Genomic DNA, 16607 nt, shown 5'->3' on the forward strand with positions numbered 1-16607 from the left:
TCATTGTTTTTCAAAATAATATTGGGAAGCAAATTAATTTTCTTCATATTCAATAATATTTTTGCTTTTTCCAGGATATAATAAAATAATAGAATTACTCAAACCTTAGCACTAGAGCAAACTGGAGTATGCTGTCATGAATGCCCTGGCTATTGCTCTTGCATTTTTATAACCAAAGTCAGTATTTGCAGTTAGAAAATCCTGCTGTTTCACCTTAGGATTCTGTAGCAGGGACAATGTACTAGCTCTTTTTCAGACCAGACATTTGCTACTGTAAGATAAAGGAAATTTTGATGAACTACAAGGATGGTTGAAAGCAATCAAACTTGTTTTCTTCTGGTTTTGTATAAGTATTACAGGGTAGCAGCAGAAGATAATCAAATCAATGTTTAGTCTTTGTTGACTGTGTGTTTTTGCATTTTGCATAAGTAGAGAAGGAGTGTTAAGTAAGGTCAAAGAGTTATTGCTCTCTGTGATTCGAATGGGTCAACAACAATCAACAAGAACGCATTATTTGCATTAGTCAAAAATTCTCATCATTTTCTCAATTCTTGGAGCAATAGACAAGAAAGAAAAAATAGGAATTACTGACTAGTTTCATAAACATTTCTAGTCTCTAGCATTAAGACACACAAAAGTGTTGTGGCACTTTGCGCATTAAATCTTAAACAATATTTTCAAATTCTATGTAGGGCGTGGTACAAGAAAGTATTATTACATAAATTTTATCCTGCAGCTCTTTAGTCTTAATTATGCCATCTTCTTAATAGACTGTATCACTTTTTGAGATAAGTGGCTTATTTTTAGCATCTGTAATGTACATTGAAATAAGGGCAATTATGCCTTGTTTCAAAAGGCAATGTGAAAACACACTATTTACAATTCAGAATTTGTTTGAACAATACAAAATGAGGGAGTTGATGTTTGAGAAATATACAGTGATGGTGACATCTATTTGAACATTATGATCATGCTTAGTGTTAGGCTACTATATTCCTCTGTGGGAATTGTTGTCAGCATTGTAGGATGGGATTTGGAATTGCAGTAACATGTATCTAAAAATGTAAGTAGAATATTTTGTAGTCACAAGTTATGGCAGAGAACTTCAATAGTCTGTACATCATGTACACATTTTCATTTAACACCCTAGTGTAATTTCTTTTGGTTTCTCCCATTTTATTTGATAAAAATAATTAACAATTAAGCTCACTGTGAAGGTCTCTTCAAAGTTAGTGACATTAATTTAGTTTTATTTCCTTTTTACGTGTCTTTTTAAACATATGGCTGGATTTGAGTATTATTAGCTCCAATGAATGCTGCCTGGCTCTTGTTCCATATGACACAGACTTATTGTCTTATTTCCAACCAGCTTTCAATTATATCTATTCAAATACAGTGACAACAGCAAAACAGCTTCTTAGATAAGTAGGTTACTAAAAAGGCAATGTAATGACAGGGGTTTGTGAAACTAGAAACTGCACTTGCAAAGTGAAGGGATTTAACTGTGTAAGAACAGCCGTAGAGGAATATGTTTATTATTTAGGACATATATGTGCCTCAGGCAAAACTAAACCTATTTCAAATGAACTATCCCTACTCTACACACATTATGAACAGTAAGATGTCCTCATCTTCAAGCATCCTAATGAATTAATTTTTCTCCACTGAGACAGGAGGAAGATGGTGAATAATAAAATAAGGCCAAGGGAATTTTGTTATAATCATTGTACTGCAAACATGGTTTTTTGACATAAAAAGGGTCTGGAAATGAAACATCAGTGCAGAAATTGACTGTTAGTCCTCCCCTGATCAATTTACAGGCTACAGAGATTATCTAGTATGCTGCAGATGAAAGTGCTCAGGAACCTTCCGATTTATCACAGGATTGCTTGAACTTTAGTTGTGAACAACTCACTAAAAAAATATATTTATTTATTTATAGCAGTGATTTAAACATGCTTATTGCCTGTTGTAAAAATGCTTAGTATTCAGATGTATTTAAATTCTAAAGTAATCATGACTATACATTTTTCTTCCACGACTACATCACTTGGTCCGATCCTTTTAAATCAAAGATTTCTCCCTACAATTCACTACAATTAGATCTAGCTGCTACTGGCAAGAGTAACATTACAATGATTTTCTCTTGTGATTTTTCTGAAAGTCACTCAGTGGTTGGAGCAGGACGATTTCATTGCCAAACAGAAATTATAGAAGAGGGTTCTGATAATATGCTTTGTCTCAATGAGTCACCACTACTTACGAAATATATTCATAGGGACATCACAAGAATTTTTACGCCTAGTTATGTCCAGGAAGTGTTTTAAGATATAGACTCACCCTCTTAACTTGCTGATTTTATCATAAAATTAGAAATCATCAAAATTCTGTTTTTTCTTTATTTTTAATAATTCAAATATACTAAGATCTAATTATTTTCTTGCTATTAAATGAACAAATATTATTTAAAAGCAGTGTTTGATCATACCTACACAAGTATATTTAATGCAAAACTAATCTTGCTTGTATCATCTGTGTTTTTGTAATTTCCTAGCAATAAATTCAGTGAAAATGCTTGTAAGATCCCACATTATCCCTTATTGTCTGGTTACTTGTATATTAATTCTTTTTATCCTTATCTGACCCTTCTGAAGCTGAGTTTCAGCTCTAGTAAGCCATGGTTTGAGATATGGAAAACCTTAAAAAAGATAGACTCAGAAAAAAAGAATCTTTGTTTAACTAGGGAGTCATTATGAGGAGGATTTCAGGCCTCAACAACCCTTTTCCTCAGGGACAGTCATGATTTTGTTTTGCTGAGGTGACTTAGCTGGCATTGAGTCCAGGAAAAACTGAGAGAAAAAAAGGCTGAATTAATGTGACTGGAATTTGAAGAGAGCCTTTAACCTCTCTCAGAAGATGTAAAGTAATCATCAAAGAGCCTTTCAACTTTTTATATGATTAGGTAGAAGCAGGTGGATTTGAATGCCTAAACCTGAATCTCTGTAGATACAGACCTGAACAGAAAGGTCAGATTCTCTCAGTCTGTGAGAATTTTAAACATATCAGTTCCCTAGGATTAGTGTTCAGTTTTTTTCCCACCTATTAAACCAAAAGGATCTAACCCATCCCTGTGAAAGAGATTGCAAAGTGAAGGAGTCTTTGTGCTCTGGGTGCTTTTTGCACTAACTCCGAAGGGTGATGTCCCTCCAGTACCAGTCATGGCTCCAAGGCTCCGGTCTCTGCTCGCCATCCAGATCTTTTCAAGGCAGCAGCGTGATGGGAGTGTTTTAGGGTTGTCTTAAGGATATTGGCTTAAACTGAGGATTTCCATTGAGGCAGCAAAGATAAAAATAGCCTTTCAGTCTATTGTGTTTGCCTTCTGCTTTAAATGTTTCACTGTCCCGCAGAGACAATATTCTTCTAGCAAGCACGTTTAAGGTAATAATTTAACATAGCTTTTTCAAAATTAAGAATATTGAGATAAATATCTTTCCATACCATGAAGAGAACAATAACAACACACAACACTTTAATAGTCATCTGGGTTTTCTGACTTACAGGTTACATCATTATTTGCTCCTCTGTAAAGTGGATTAAAAAGTGTTTAAATTCTGCCAAAAGGAAGATGCAGCTAGTAGTACCTTGTACCCATTCACTAGATCAAAATCTTCAGACAGGAAATGTTTTGAGTTCTCAGACGGATCTCCCTGGCCATGCCATATGCTATAGTCATCCCAGACCAGAACCTGAGGCTATGTATGGGGCTAGCAGGGATTTCTAGGTGCAATGACAATCCACTTATGCTCATTTTTAATGTCAGGACCATTTTCCAATACAGATCTACAAATCTGATTTGAAGCTGTCGTGTTTTGCCTTAATAAAGAAGCAGAAGAAGACTCCTGGGTTTTTTTGCACTTTATGAAACCTCTAGATACCGTGTATCTGCCAACTGTTCAATTCATTAGGATATGAGATTGAAATAAAGCATAAAAGCCTGAAAATACGTCCTCATCTACAAAATAATAGTCCTGACCATATTTTTCTGATAAAACAGAAACCAGATCCAGATTTACTTATGTGGTTTAATAGATGCATAGCAAAATGATTATTTAATTACCAATTTGTTTATCAGTTACGAGCAATGCACTGTCTCTATTGCATAATTCCAATTAGCTCTCTAAAAGATAGAAAAGGAAGAAGATAAAAAGTATTTATAAATATTGCCTGACCAATCTTGTTACTCTTGTGCAGCTTGTTGAATTGCTATTTATTAGTCTTGTAATGCCTTTGTATCTAATTAAAAATTCAGGACAGGTTCTGTAAATAAGCAGTAGACAATGTCTAGTCTAAGTAAAGGAACTACCCAGTCATAGAAATGAACTGGGAATACCAGAAACTCCATCTGTCCTAAAATATTGCACGTTCACAAACTGTTTTGCACAGTACAATATTTTGTATGTTCAAAGCAACTGCAACAGTGAATAAAAGTGCAGTTTATCCAGGAGATGTATGAAATTCATGGAAGCCTATTGACAGAAAGAATTTTAAGATTTAAGCTACTCCTTTCCTCTTACTCTGTGACATGATTTCATAAACCCTCTGATTTTATTTTCCTAAGTACTCTGTATGAGTGTTGATCATTGTTATGGCTTATGGTTTAAAAACAGTATAGTTGTTTTACTCCTTTGATCATCAATAATATTTTCTTCCAGAGTAATTCCATATTTCCAAGCATTTGTATAAGTCATGTTTTCTAAACAGTTTGCTTGTTATATTCCCCCTGCACTACCCTTTCTCAAAACATTGCACTTAAAAGTGATTTTTTTTATTAATCAAGCAGAATGCAGCAACCGTTTGATATAAATTTTTCACAGAGCAGCACAGTGAATATTTCTCCCAAGATTACACGCAATGCTGAGTAATACATCCCAGAGACAGGTTTTTACAATAATATCATGTTCTATGTCCTTGGTGGACTACTACAGCCCCCCAATTTTTTTTGCAAAACTACTGATGTTTTTATACCTGTGTGGATGGTTATTTCCTTCCTCCAGTCTTTCCCTCTTAAATTAAAGTAACTAATTATAAATTTTGAAATGTTCTATTTTCCTGTTCCCAAAGTGTGACATGTCCTTCTCCATAATCCATGCGTGCATTATATTTTACAAATCTTATACTTCTGTATCATGTTTTGCTTTCTTTGTAAGTACTGCTCATATCAGTGTGCATCCAAATTTTGCAAGTTGGTGAATTTTTGTTCTCAAGACCTTTCCATCAGTTCATCCCATTTTTATTGTAGAATCTCATTGCCATTCAGTGGAAGGGACCTTACACTGTGAGTAAAAAGCTCACCCACAAGAAATGTTAGATTCTTAATAAGATATGCACTCTTTGAGCAGTGATTATTGACATACATCAACAATACAAAATATCTTAAACCCATCTTAGTTTCTAATTGTGTGAAGTCAACTGCAATAATTTATATGACTCAGATGATATTCAGTCTCAACATGTAATGTACAGTAATTTCATGATTATAAGCCGCACTGACTATAAGCCGCACTTCCTGGTGCCAGCAACTTTTCATTCTTTGTCCATACATAAGATGCACCTGATTATAAACTGCATGTTACAATACAGGGTGTGATAAAAGGTATCTATTCTATCACCATCTGTTGAGGGTGGGAGCAGTGATCCTTATCTCAACGGCAGATATTCTGCTAATGGGCCATCCATTGAAACCAGGCAGGGCATTGTTCTTTATCTTTTCACAACCCATCCTTCCTCCAGCCAGTCATTTTCTGCTGATGGCCATTGAGTCCCACTGTGTGACTGATAAAATTATTGCATCCCATTGGAAGTTGCTCCAGCCAGGGGGAAGAGCCCAACATTTCTTACCAAGATAAAAACAGAGGTTTTGGGACACTAAGGGAGCCCCTTTCTCCACTGGACTCTAGAGGAAAACCGGATTTCTCCACATCACCACTGGACCTCCGGAGGGAAACTGCACCTTGTACAGGAGCACTGCTCCAACTGAGCCACATCTGTCACTGCAGGAGGATGCAGCCACCATTTAATGGGACTGCTGCCAACACCCTGCCTGACGGGGTGTCAGGTTGTACTCTGACTTTGTCAGGGTTTGGGGTTTGTTTCTTTGAAGCACTGTATTTCTATTTTAATTTCCATAGAAAAGAACTGCTATTCCTAATTCCCTGAAAGCCCTTTGATTTCAAAATTACAATAATTTGGAGGGAGGGGGTTTACATTCTCCATTTCACAGAGAAGCTCCTGCCTTTCTCAGCAGACACCTGTCCTCCAAACTAAAACAGCAACTTTTCGTTCTTTGTCCACCTGATTATAACCCACACTTTGGGTTCGGACCAAAATTTTAGTCAAAATGGTGCGGCTTATAACCGTGAAATTACTATACTCTATTGGAAATAATCTAAACTAAACCAATGCTGTTTACATGAGGTAGATTTTAGTGAAAAAGCAAAAAATATATGCAGGTCATGTATATGGACTATTTAGTTATTTAATGAAATGTACATAGGACAGAAGGTTTATAGTTACCTTTTTTTAAGAGTCCTCACTATTACTGGATGGTGGATTCCATTTGCTACATTATTTCTTACTGCTTAGTGAGTGACTTATGAAGAAAATTGAAGTAGCACGTAAATGTTCCGTTTGGAGAGAAACAAGCTGGTAATTCAGGATGGCTTACTTCAGATAAAAGAAATGGCTTGTAATATTCCAGTTGGTTTTTTCAACTGTTGCTGGGATTTGCTGGGATTTGCTAACTAAGGGACAGAATTCTGACATACGGCTCTTTGAGTTAATCTTGTATTTCTGCAGTGTGCCAGGAAGAACAGTATATAAATGTATTCATTTCAGGAAGACCCTCAGGTCTTAGGAAGCTTACACCGAAACAAACCTTGTCCTTCTCTGCCCATAACCCAGCCCACAGCTCAAATGTTCATCTTTGACATGACAGAAAGAGAGTAGTGGAGTTTGTAATAGCCAAATTTCAACCATCCTGATTCTTTCTCCAGACATTGCCCTCAAGGATGAGAAGGTGTTGGTTGCTGGGAGGTATAAAGCTGGAAACAAAAATTTTGTTTTGAAATTGAGTAAATCAAGACACTGAAACTTTATTCCAGTTTCAAATGCCTTTACATCAAGATCCTTTTGTTGTCTAACTATTCAATTTTGTATTCTCTGACATCTCTTCTTGTGTTCTGGTTTCTTGGGGGGTGTTTTTGCCCAAATTTAATTTTGGGGAAGAGTTTGTAGGAGTATAGCCCTTTTTCCAACATCTCATTAATTTTCCATTGCCTCCTCCACTGTACCTCAGATTCTGTCTCCACCAAAGCATTGGTATAAGTTTGTACTGAAATTCTGCACTGAAAGTAATGGCGTAAAGTATCAAGATTATTTTAACTGTACGGGTACTCAAACATTTAACTGGGATACTCAGGCTGCACCTAGGTTGCTAATAAACTTGGAATTCTTTTTTTATCTTTGCTCTTCATGAAACTATTGAAAATATGCACATGCTAGGAGTGTAATTATAGGGAGAGTGTGGGTCTGGCTGAGGAATACGGGACTTAATGTAGTTGCCAGCATGATAATAAGTCACTTAAGGAAGCCACGAAGATCCTTTAGACTCTGCTGGCTTTAAGAAAATACTTGTAGGAAATAGTCCACATTCATGTCAACCGCTATGTTATTGGGTTTTTTCTTCAATTATTTAGATGCCACACATAGATCAAAATAAAATCTACTTTTGTATACCTGTGCTTATAAAAACAAAAGGAGCAATGAAAACAAAACACAGGGTAACTGCAGCAGAAGAAATACATACACAAGATATTTTTCCAAATTTTTATACACAGCAAGCCTGCAAAAGCAGCAGCAGGCTTAGTAGCTTTCATGTGCTTTTTAACTTAGGAGTTGAGTGATGACCTTTCACTGCTTTAAAGTGCATGCTAGCCGCTAATTACTTTATTTTAATGCAAATAAAACAGACTGGTGTGTGTCATCATATTAAAAACTATGGATACTACATTATGGGAGTACTCCAGGTAAGTACTAAAATCTTGAATGAATACAAACTGAAAAGAGAAAGGTTTTCTTTGCATGAGAAAGGGGTTTTTTTCTCTTTTGTGTTTTGCTGTTTATTTCCCAGTATGCACTTTGTTCACATTAACAGACCATTAGAGAATGCTTTTGAGCCACCAGTGCTCTCAGTCAGTGTATAGGAAACTTGTAGCATGTTAAGATTTCATTATTTTCTACCTCTGTCAAAAATAAAAAGGGTTGACTAGAGAATGGTTCAAGAAGAATATTTTAAAAAATAGCAGATAGAAGAAACTCAAATTAAGGCTGAAATAAAGCTAGTTTTCAACATGGGCAGGATGAGACTGGAAGCACACTTGGGTGCAATGCTACCATTTGTGCTGTCTGAGGGGAGATGTATTCATTACTGCTTATATTTTTGCTTTGAGAGCCCTGTGTAATGGTGGTTATTGGCAGTTGTGGCTTGCAAACATGCTGTTCTCCTGTCCTCTTTTGCACCTTTATGTTTGTTTTCCTGAAAGCAAAAGAAAAGTTAAATGCTTTCTTCAATACTTGACTAAATACCTTCCTTGGCTAAAACGGCCAGAGACTCCATGAGGCATACATTGCTGCTTTCTGTTTTTGCCCTGCTCATGAGACTAAACACATCATTGGTGCTTAATGTCCACCGAGTCAGGACTTGGAACTTGAATTAATTCTCCATATCTTTGCTTGTTCTGTGTAATGTACAGCAGGCCTCTTTCAACTCTACCGACTCTCACTTTCCTTTTTGAATATAACAGCAATGCTGGACTTTCAGAAATAAAATGGGTGGGGGTATTTCTGAAGTCAGAATAAACACAGATGTCTGAATTTAAATTAAGATATTTACCAGAACTATAAAGTTGGGTACAAACTGGAAGCAGCCTAAAAATCCCTGTATACATTTCATTGTTCCTTTAGAAAGTAAGAAATTAAGGACAAGAGATATCATGCATGTATAAGAATATTAGTATGCAGTTCCTCTTTACATCCCTCCTCATAGTCACTGGTTTTCTTTCCACTGAGAAATAAAACAATATATATGACTAGAAAAATATATTTTTTGTTTAGTTAACAGGGTTAAAATTGTATTTTAATTAAGCACTGAGTACTTCTGCTTCCTCATTTATCATTCTAAATTCCATTGCTTGTTTCCAAGGAGATAGAAATATGAAAGAAAACCATCTGAGACTGATTTGTAAGGCTGTTCTCTTTAATGCGAGTTGAATGTGCCTTATTTTAAGGAACAAAATAAACCTGGAGCCGCTGTAGTACAGAGGTTGGGACTTTGAGTTTCATTTCTGTGGAGGCTTACTCTCTGTGTCTGGTAGTGGAATTGTAAAATGTTCAGTGCAGTGTCAGATCATTCTCTAGTGGCTCAGTTCTGCTGTTTTCTACACTGAAGCAGCACAAGTTCCCTCACCCATTCACCCTTTGTAGTAGTGGCTTTCTCCCGACAGTCAGAGGGTTTTTTTGGAGGACAAGAATGGACAGTAGAAAACAACGAGTTTTTCTGTGAGGAGTTCAGAAATGCCAAAGTCTGCATGATTCTATAGATATTGAAAAACCTGTAATTGTTCAGCGCAGTGTAAATGCTAAGTTCTAATCAGATATATCTTTCTTGATTTAATAAAATTCTAATTGAACCTGGAGGTAAACCCTTCAGTTGCCTTACCTGAAGTAGTCTTCACCACCTCAGTTGTATTTCTTAGTCCTGTAAAAGCGAACTGGTAAAGCCTCCAGGACCGGGTGTCCCCCACCTCCACCGAGCTGCGCTTCCACTGGTAAATGATCTCTTCTCTGGGGTAGCCATCTTATTGCAATGGAAAATACAGAATGCTTTGTTTCATAGTCACTGCTAGGGTGTTTTGGGGAGTTAAAATACTACTATTTTTATTTCTGGAAAAAACTGGAGAAGCATATTGCAAGTAAATTATAGATACGTTTTTCTCAAGTAACTTACTAGTGCCTTTTACTCAATGTAATTGATAGCAATTGAGATACATTTTTCAAAAATAGGTTTTCCACTTTTGTTGACCTAATCGGATGCAATTTTATCCATCCTCCAGATCCATCTGCAGCTGGACCAAGAATTCACACCTTCATCTAACCTCAAAATGTCAAACTCTTGACTCCAACTAGTGTAATAGTAAAACACCCTTGCACAGAGAGAAAATGGAAGGCCAGGACACCTTGATGCTGAAAGCAAAATTTTCCTGGTTTTTGGTCAGATATAAGGATAAATGTATCACATAGACTCCAGATATTTTTAATAGCTCTCCTTACTGATATTTGTGAACATATATGATACATGCACTGCAAAAAAGAGCAAACTAAAAGTAAAATCAATGGGGTATGTCTAATTAAGAACATAACTTTCACTGACTCTAAGTATGTAAAAATAAATTTATAATAAGGAGTTCAGTGTGGGTCAAAAAGAATATTTTTAAGCATGTTACTTACAGCTCGAAAATTCCAGTGGGCAGGAATGGACATCCATTGGGAAGTTGTGTAACTGTAGCTGACACTCAGCATCAATTGTCAGCCTGAGAAGAAAGAGATCAGTACATAGGGAGTGCGCTTGAGAAGTTTGTCCTACAAGCTACAAATCTATATCATGGCAAACAAAGCAAGATTCTTACTAATATATATATATATATGTGTGTGTTGTGTATTTATATGTATGTATATAAAGTAAACTATTGCTATCCTTTTTGGTTCCATAGACCCTAATCATCCACTTTCTGGACTGTGTAACGGAAGAAGGAACTAAAGTTCTGTTCCTGTGCATCTGAAATGTCAGCATTACTCATGACTGACAAATCCATGGGGAGGTAGATATACAGGTCATCTCATGAGCAGTGACAAATCTTTGTGTCACAACATGCCTTAATGCACTAAATGTATTTTATGTGACAAAGATTCTATTTCAGAAATGATGGATAGGGGTCCAAATTTAGGCATCTACATCCAAGATAGACATCTAGACTCCTTTCACAGCAAGTTCAGAGGCACTCTGAGGATACACTTCTCTCACTCCAAAATAAGACATTTAAATTTAATCAGAAGAAAAGTATACCAAAAGGTGTTTGTCTCCACTGATTATTAGGAGAGTCTCCAGATGACTCAGTAGTGTAGGTGCAAAGAAAATTACTTTTAGAAATCCCAAGTAAGATGAAATGTACCCTGTGGTGTTCCTGCTAAAAACTGTACCATTTTTCATTCACTCCAAGACCAAACATAAGCTCTTGGATACTTGGACTTTGGAAGAAAGGGAAGAGATGGGGTGAGAGATGGAAAAGAGTGGATTAAAATGTTTGTTCCACAAGGTGTCTCTAGGAAAGCTGTAGGTTTCTGGTCTTTGCTGATTCTGGGATGACAAAATGATGACCCCTGGTTTGTCTCCAGGTTCCTGAATGAAGGTGTTATGGGCAAATGACTCTGAGTCTTATCCTGTGGGATGCAGAGACCCAGGGACCACCAAGGTAAAAAGGCAACCTTTCTGCATCAGGGATTTAGGAAGAAATCTAATTTCCCTGTTTCCCTTCCTCTTCTCATTTTCATCATCTTTAGTACCACAGATACTTGATTTCCTGCTGGGCTGGGTGGTTCTTAAACCTGGGCGAGGTGACTGAGAAAAATCAACCAGTCCTCCCAGATCCCTCTTCAGGGCAGAATCCCTCTTCAGGACAGCTGTGTGATACCATCACATTTCATTTCTGGGTTACTAGAGTTTGAATCCTTGGTGCTTGCTGTGGCTCACCAGCATAACTAAATATACATTCATAGCAGCTATCTGTTTCCAAGCTCTACCAGACACCTCGCTTTCTTGTAAGACAAACTGAGGAATTTTAAGAGAAAGGTAATAAAATCCAAACAGACAGTAGTGTAGCCAAATCGAAATTGAATATTTAAAAAATGGATCTAGGCTCATTTTTATCACACTAAGTTTGATTTGCATTGGATTTCAATTCTGATTATTCTGTTATCTCTTGTGGAAACACAATATGCAATATATTTAAAATAACTATGAAATAAAACTCCTTTTTGCAATTCAGACAGCTGCAACATTAAAAGGTTGTCTTAACAAAAGCTGCACCTCAATTCATTAAAATTATGTGTACTTTTCTTCAAAACTTTATTTTTTGGCACCCAATAAAGTAAAAGCAAAAAAAAAACCTTGAAAAATGCAGTTTAAAACTCAGATAATCTTATGTCTATCATATTTGATTCTGTACTCTCATTTTAAATTATAAATTCTCTTGCAAAAATGCCAAGTTTATCTATATTTTACATAAACCAGAATATTATATCACATGCAAAAAAAAGTGTAAATAACCTCCACAGAATTTTCACATTTAGGAAGTATCTTATGATAATTTGGAATATGATATTTGAATTGTTACATATGGCATATGCATAACTTAATTACTGAAAAGGTTATTTGTCTTAAACTATACACGTGGCTAAGGAACATGGACAGGTGGAGCATATCAAGTTCAAATCCATGAAAATTTTGATGGGGCATATCCATAGGTTTGAGTTAAATATTCAATGCTGGGATGGCAAAATCTTATTTGCCTAAGATATTTGAGGAATAAATTGCTTTTTCAGGGTGGAATTTCATCTGGCAAATTGTAACCAATTCAGAATAAGAAGCCTTTGACATATGTAATAACTCCTCTTATACCATCTACCTAATTCAAGGATATTTCACATTTATCAGTTCAACACAATAAAAAGTAAAAGGGACCAAACCAAAGGCAAACAATAAAACATACCTGAAAATGAAGACTAATTACTATAAAATGTTTAATTAATGTTAATATAGGAAGGTGAATATTATGGAGCAAGACAGTACAATCGTTAGAAGAAATAAAACTTCTTATTGTGCCGATATAAAATAAATTTCATACAATTGATATCTTCTAAATTCTAAATTATCAACCCTTTTTCAACTTTGTTTGCATAAATATGTAGGAAAACCCAGTATCTTTTTCCTTCAGGTTAATGTCAAATGACCTGAATTCACAGGATTTTTCTCTTTGACTTTCCTGAGAGAAAACGAAATTAAAGTTAAGTATAAATACCTCAATGTGTACAAGACTCTGCCATCATTCCAGATCCTGAGCATCCTATTAGGAGTCGTTATCCAATGAGCGTCAGCCTTCTTGGAATTTCGGAAAAATGTGTCTGGTATCCAGATCTTCCCAACCATGTTGCTGTTTAATCTGAGCACTTTTATAGTGCTGTTGAACTTCAGACGTCTGTCATACCACGTTTGGGCGAAAAATATATCAATTGTATATTCCTGTTGTGTTAACCAGAAATACTGATGAAAACATAGCACTCAGCATTCCACGTAACTCCTGATACACTTTCCTTAATTTCATATGGAAAAACTGTGAGCTACAGAAGGTGATACTAGAACTGATAAAACTGATAAAACTTTTGGTGAAATTTTGAGGCATTTTTAACCAAAGATTATTGGTTTAAACAATTTATTATTTTACCATTGAGGGTAAAACTAAGGTGCAAGTGAGTGGTATATGCATCTTTCTAATTCTGTGCCCCTACACCTCACCCCACACCTGCTCAGGTCAGACAACAATTACTTATTTCCTTGAACCTAGAACAGGAAAAGCTTTAGCTGACTTAATTGCCTTTGCCCCTTGGTTCATCTCAGAAATGGTGAAGTCTCTGGAAAAGTTCTAGGCCTTTCATTTATAATTTCTTGGTGGCAAGAGTGGTAATATCACTCATTAATGGTTTTCCCAATTTTGTAGCAATCCAGAAGCTTGGTTTTACTGGAGTTAAACTGTTGCAAAGCATTTGAAAGCAGAGCCCATAAAAATGTGAGGATATGTTAAAACTATTATTTTCACATTTTTTCAGCTCAGTTTCCTGACTTGTACAGATTTATAGCTGATAGTGTCCTCCCATCCATAATTAAAATGAGATTTAAAAAATAATATAGCTATGCTACAACATTAAGAACTAATGAAAGCTTTGTGATGTCAAAATGATGGAGACTTTGTAACAAGGAAAATGGGCAATCCTTTACCTACCATATTGATAGCATTCACAGGGCCAATGCTATTTACGTACATGTCAGTGTGAATTATTGTTGGTTTAACTGCAAGAGAAACAACAAGAATCAGTAACCAATGAAGGTCAAAATCAACTACATGAAAGTCAAGCACAAGTGTGTTACTATGGTATCTCTCCGCTGTGGTTGCCCCAAATTTAAATGTGCATATGAAATAAATACAAATTTGCAACAACATCTTTATTTTGAAATCAGTGTGAGATACTTTGAGACAAATTCTCACATCATTTATTCTATCAAAACAAATTCCCTTGTGCTCCGAGAAGAAATACTGAAACCAGTGTTGATAGCTTAGAGAGGCTTGTCTGACTGAGAGGATCTACATTTTTTTGTCAGGTCACTGCAACGCATCAAAATAAAACACTATCAACCAAAGTAAACATTTCTCTTATGATGCCTTGTATCACTTGTTTTACATTATAATGCCAAATGCAACATGACTACTGTTGCCTACAGAGGTGGCTGTAGAAAAGTAACAATTTTTTCGAGCCCAAAGCCAAAATACTTAAGGGTCTAAGGCAGAAATTAATAATAGTTGTTACATTAACTTATTTTGAAATTATTCCATTTCAGCTTTATTCTTCTTAGATACCTTGACTACAGCATGATTTTTTTTCCCCCGGATAATTTAGGAATGCCTTATTTCCTTCTGTTTCTAAAGTCTTTGTTTAAGTGAAGACAAATTCCTCTGCTAATTTACACTGTATGCATACACTGAAGGCTAATGACTCATGTTATCCTTCACTGTGAAAAATTCCTTAGTTTATAAGCCTATATAAACTTGTTAGTATCCTTCATTAACCTTGCTTTCCTCTGTCTGCCTCATCATGAAATCTGTACCTTTTTCTATAACCTAATTACTTCTGTATCCTTGTGTGCCTGCTCTGTGCGCTCATGGGTCTTCTCAGACTGATTTGCAGCATTTCAGGGAGGTTTTTTTCCTTCAAGTCACCTCAGTAATCAGAGGAGAGGAAGATTACTCCAAAATGTGATTCTGTCAAATAAGACTTCCATTCCGAGTCCAGGCTTGGCTCTATATACAGTAATTTCACGATTATAAGCCGCACTGAGTGTAAGCCGCACTTCCGGGTGCCAGCAACTTTTCATTCTTTGTCCATACATAAGATGCACCTGATTATAAGCCACACATTGCAATACAGAGTGTGATAAAAGGTATCTATTCTATCACCATCTGTTGAGGGTGGGGCAGTGATCCTTATCTCAACGGCAGATATTCTGCTAATGGGGCATCCACTGAAACCAGGCGGGGCATTGTTCTTTATCTTTTCACAACCCATCCTTCCTCCAGCGAGTCATTTTCTGCTCATGGCCATTGAGTCCCACTGTGGGACTGATAAAAATACTGCATCCCATTGAGAGTTGCTCCAGCCAGGGGGAAGAGCCCAACATTTCCTACCAAGATAAAAAACCAGAGATTTTGGGACACTAAGGGAACCCCTTTCTCCACTGGACTCCAGAGGGAAACTGTACCTTGTACAGGAGCACTGCTCCAACTGAATCACATCTGTCACTGCAGGAGGATGCAGCCACCATTTATTCAAACTACTACCAACACCCTGCCTGACGGGGTGCCAGGTTGTACTCTGACTTTGTCAGGGTTTGGAGTTTGTTTCTTTGTAGCATTGTATTTCTATTTTAATTTCCCTAGTAAAGAACTGTTATTTCTAATTCCCATATCTTTGCCTGAGAGACCCTTGATTTCAAAATTATAATAATTTGGAGGGAGGGGCTTTATATTCTCCATTTCAAAGAGAAGCTCCTGCCTTTCTCAGCAGACACCTGTCCTCCAAATTAAAAGAGCAACTTTTCATTCTTTGTCCATATATAAGCCGCACCTGATTATAAGCCACACTTTGGGTTCGGACCAAAATTTTAGTCAAAATGGTGCGGCTTATGATCGTGAAATTACTGTACTTATGTTGGCTGTGGGAATCATCTGGGCAGATGGACTTTGCTTGACTGCAGTTATCCTTTGTGAGCTTCTTCCTCTATGCCCTATTCTGTCACCTCCTGCCCTGCTGTGTAAGCAAGGGCCCAGGCTGCATCAGTCTGTGCAGGTCTGCTGCTGTCAGAGGCTGTGTATCCATCACATCATTACAAGGATTAGGCTGTATCTTTTTGGACTTTCTTTCCAATGTATTATTTGTGATTCTCTAACAGCATCTCTTAGGTACAAAAATAAGACAAAAGCTTGCTTTTCAATTCCCCAGAAGTTATATTCTGAATGTCCTATTCAGGTAAATCATCACAAGCTGCCTTATTCAGAAAATTTTATCACTCTTATTAGATGTCCTTGGATTGATTCAGAAATCTTAATTTGTGTCGGCTTCCAAAATCATGACTACTTTACATGTCTCTGATGTTGTTCTGTGTTGCA

The 16607-nt window shown here is 36.4% G+C and overlaps 1 protein-coding gene across 2 annotated transcripts in view; it reads right to left on the reverse strand.

Moving 5' to 3' along the window:
• Positions 1-16607, reverse strand: part of GABRG2 (gamma-aminobutyric acid type A receptor subunit gamma2) — a 66233-nt gene that overhangs the window by 25076 nt on the left and 24550 nt on the right. For both annotated transcript variants that reach the window (XM_033073080.2, XM_033073081.2), the window contains exons 3-6: positions 14169-14236; positions 13191-13411; positions 10564-10646; positions 9776-9913 (exon numbers count right to left, since the gene is read on the reverse strand). In XM_033073080.2, coding sequence (XP_032928971.1) covers positions 9776-9913; positions 10564-10646; positions 13191-13411; positions 14169-14236 — 510 coding nt within the window. The remainder of the gene's footprint in view (positions 1-9775; positions 9914-10563; positions 10647-13190; positions 13412-14168; positions 14237-16607) is intronic.

This window comes from Catharus ustulatus, chromosome 15, assembly GCF_009819885.2.
Source record: "Catharus ustulatus isolate bCatUst1 chromosome 15, bCatUst1.pri.v2, whole genome shotgun sequence".
NCBI lineage: Eukaryota > Metazoa > Chordata > Aves > Passeriformes > Turdidae > Catharus > Catharus ustulatus.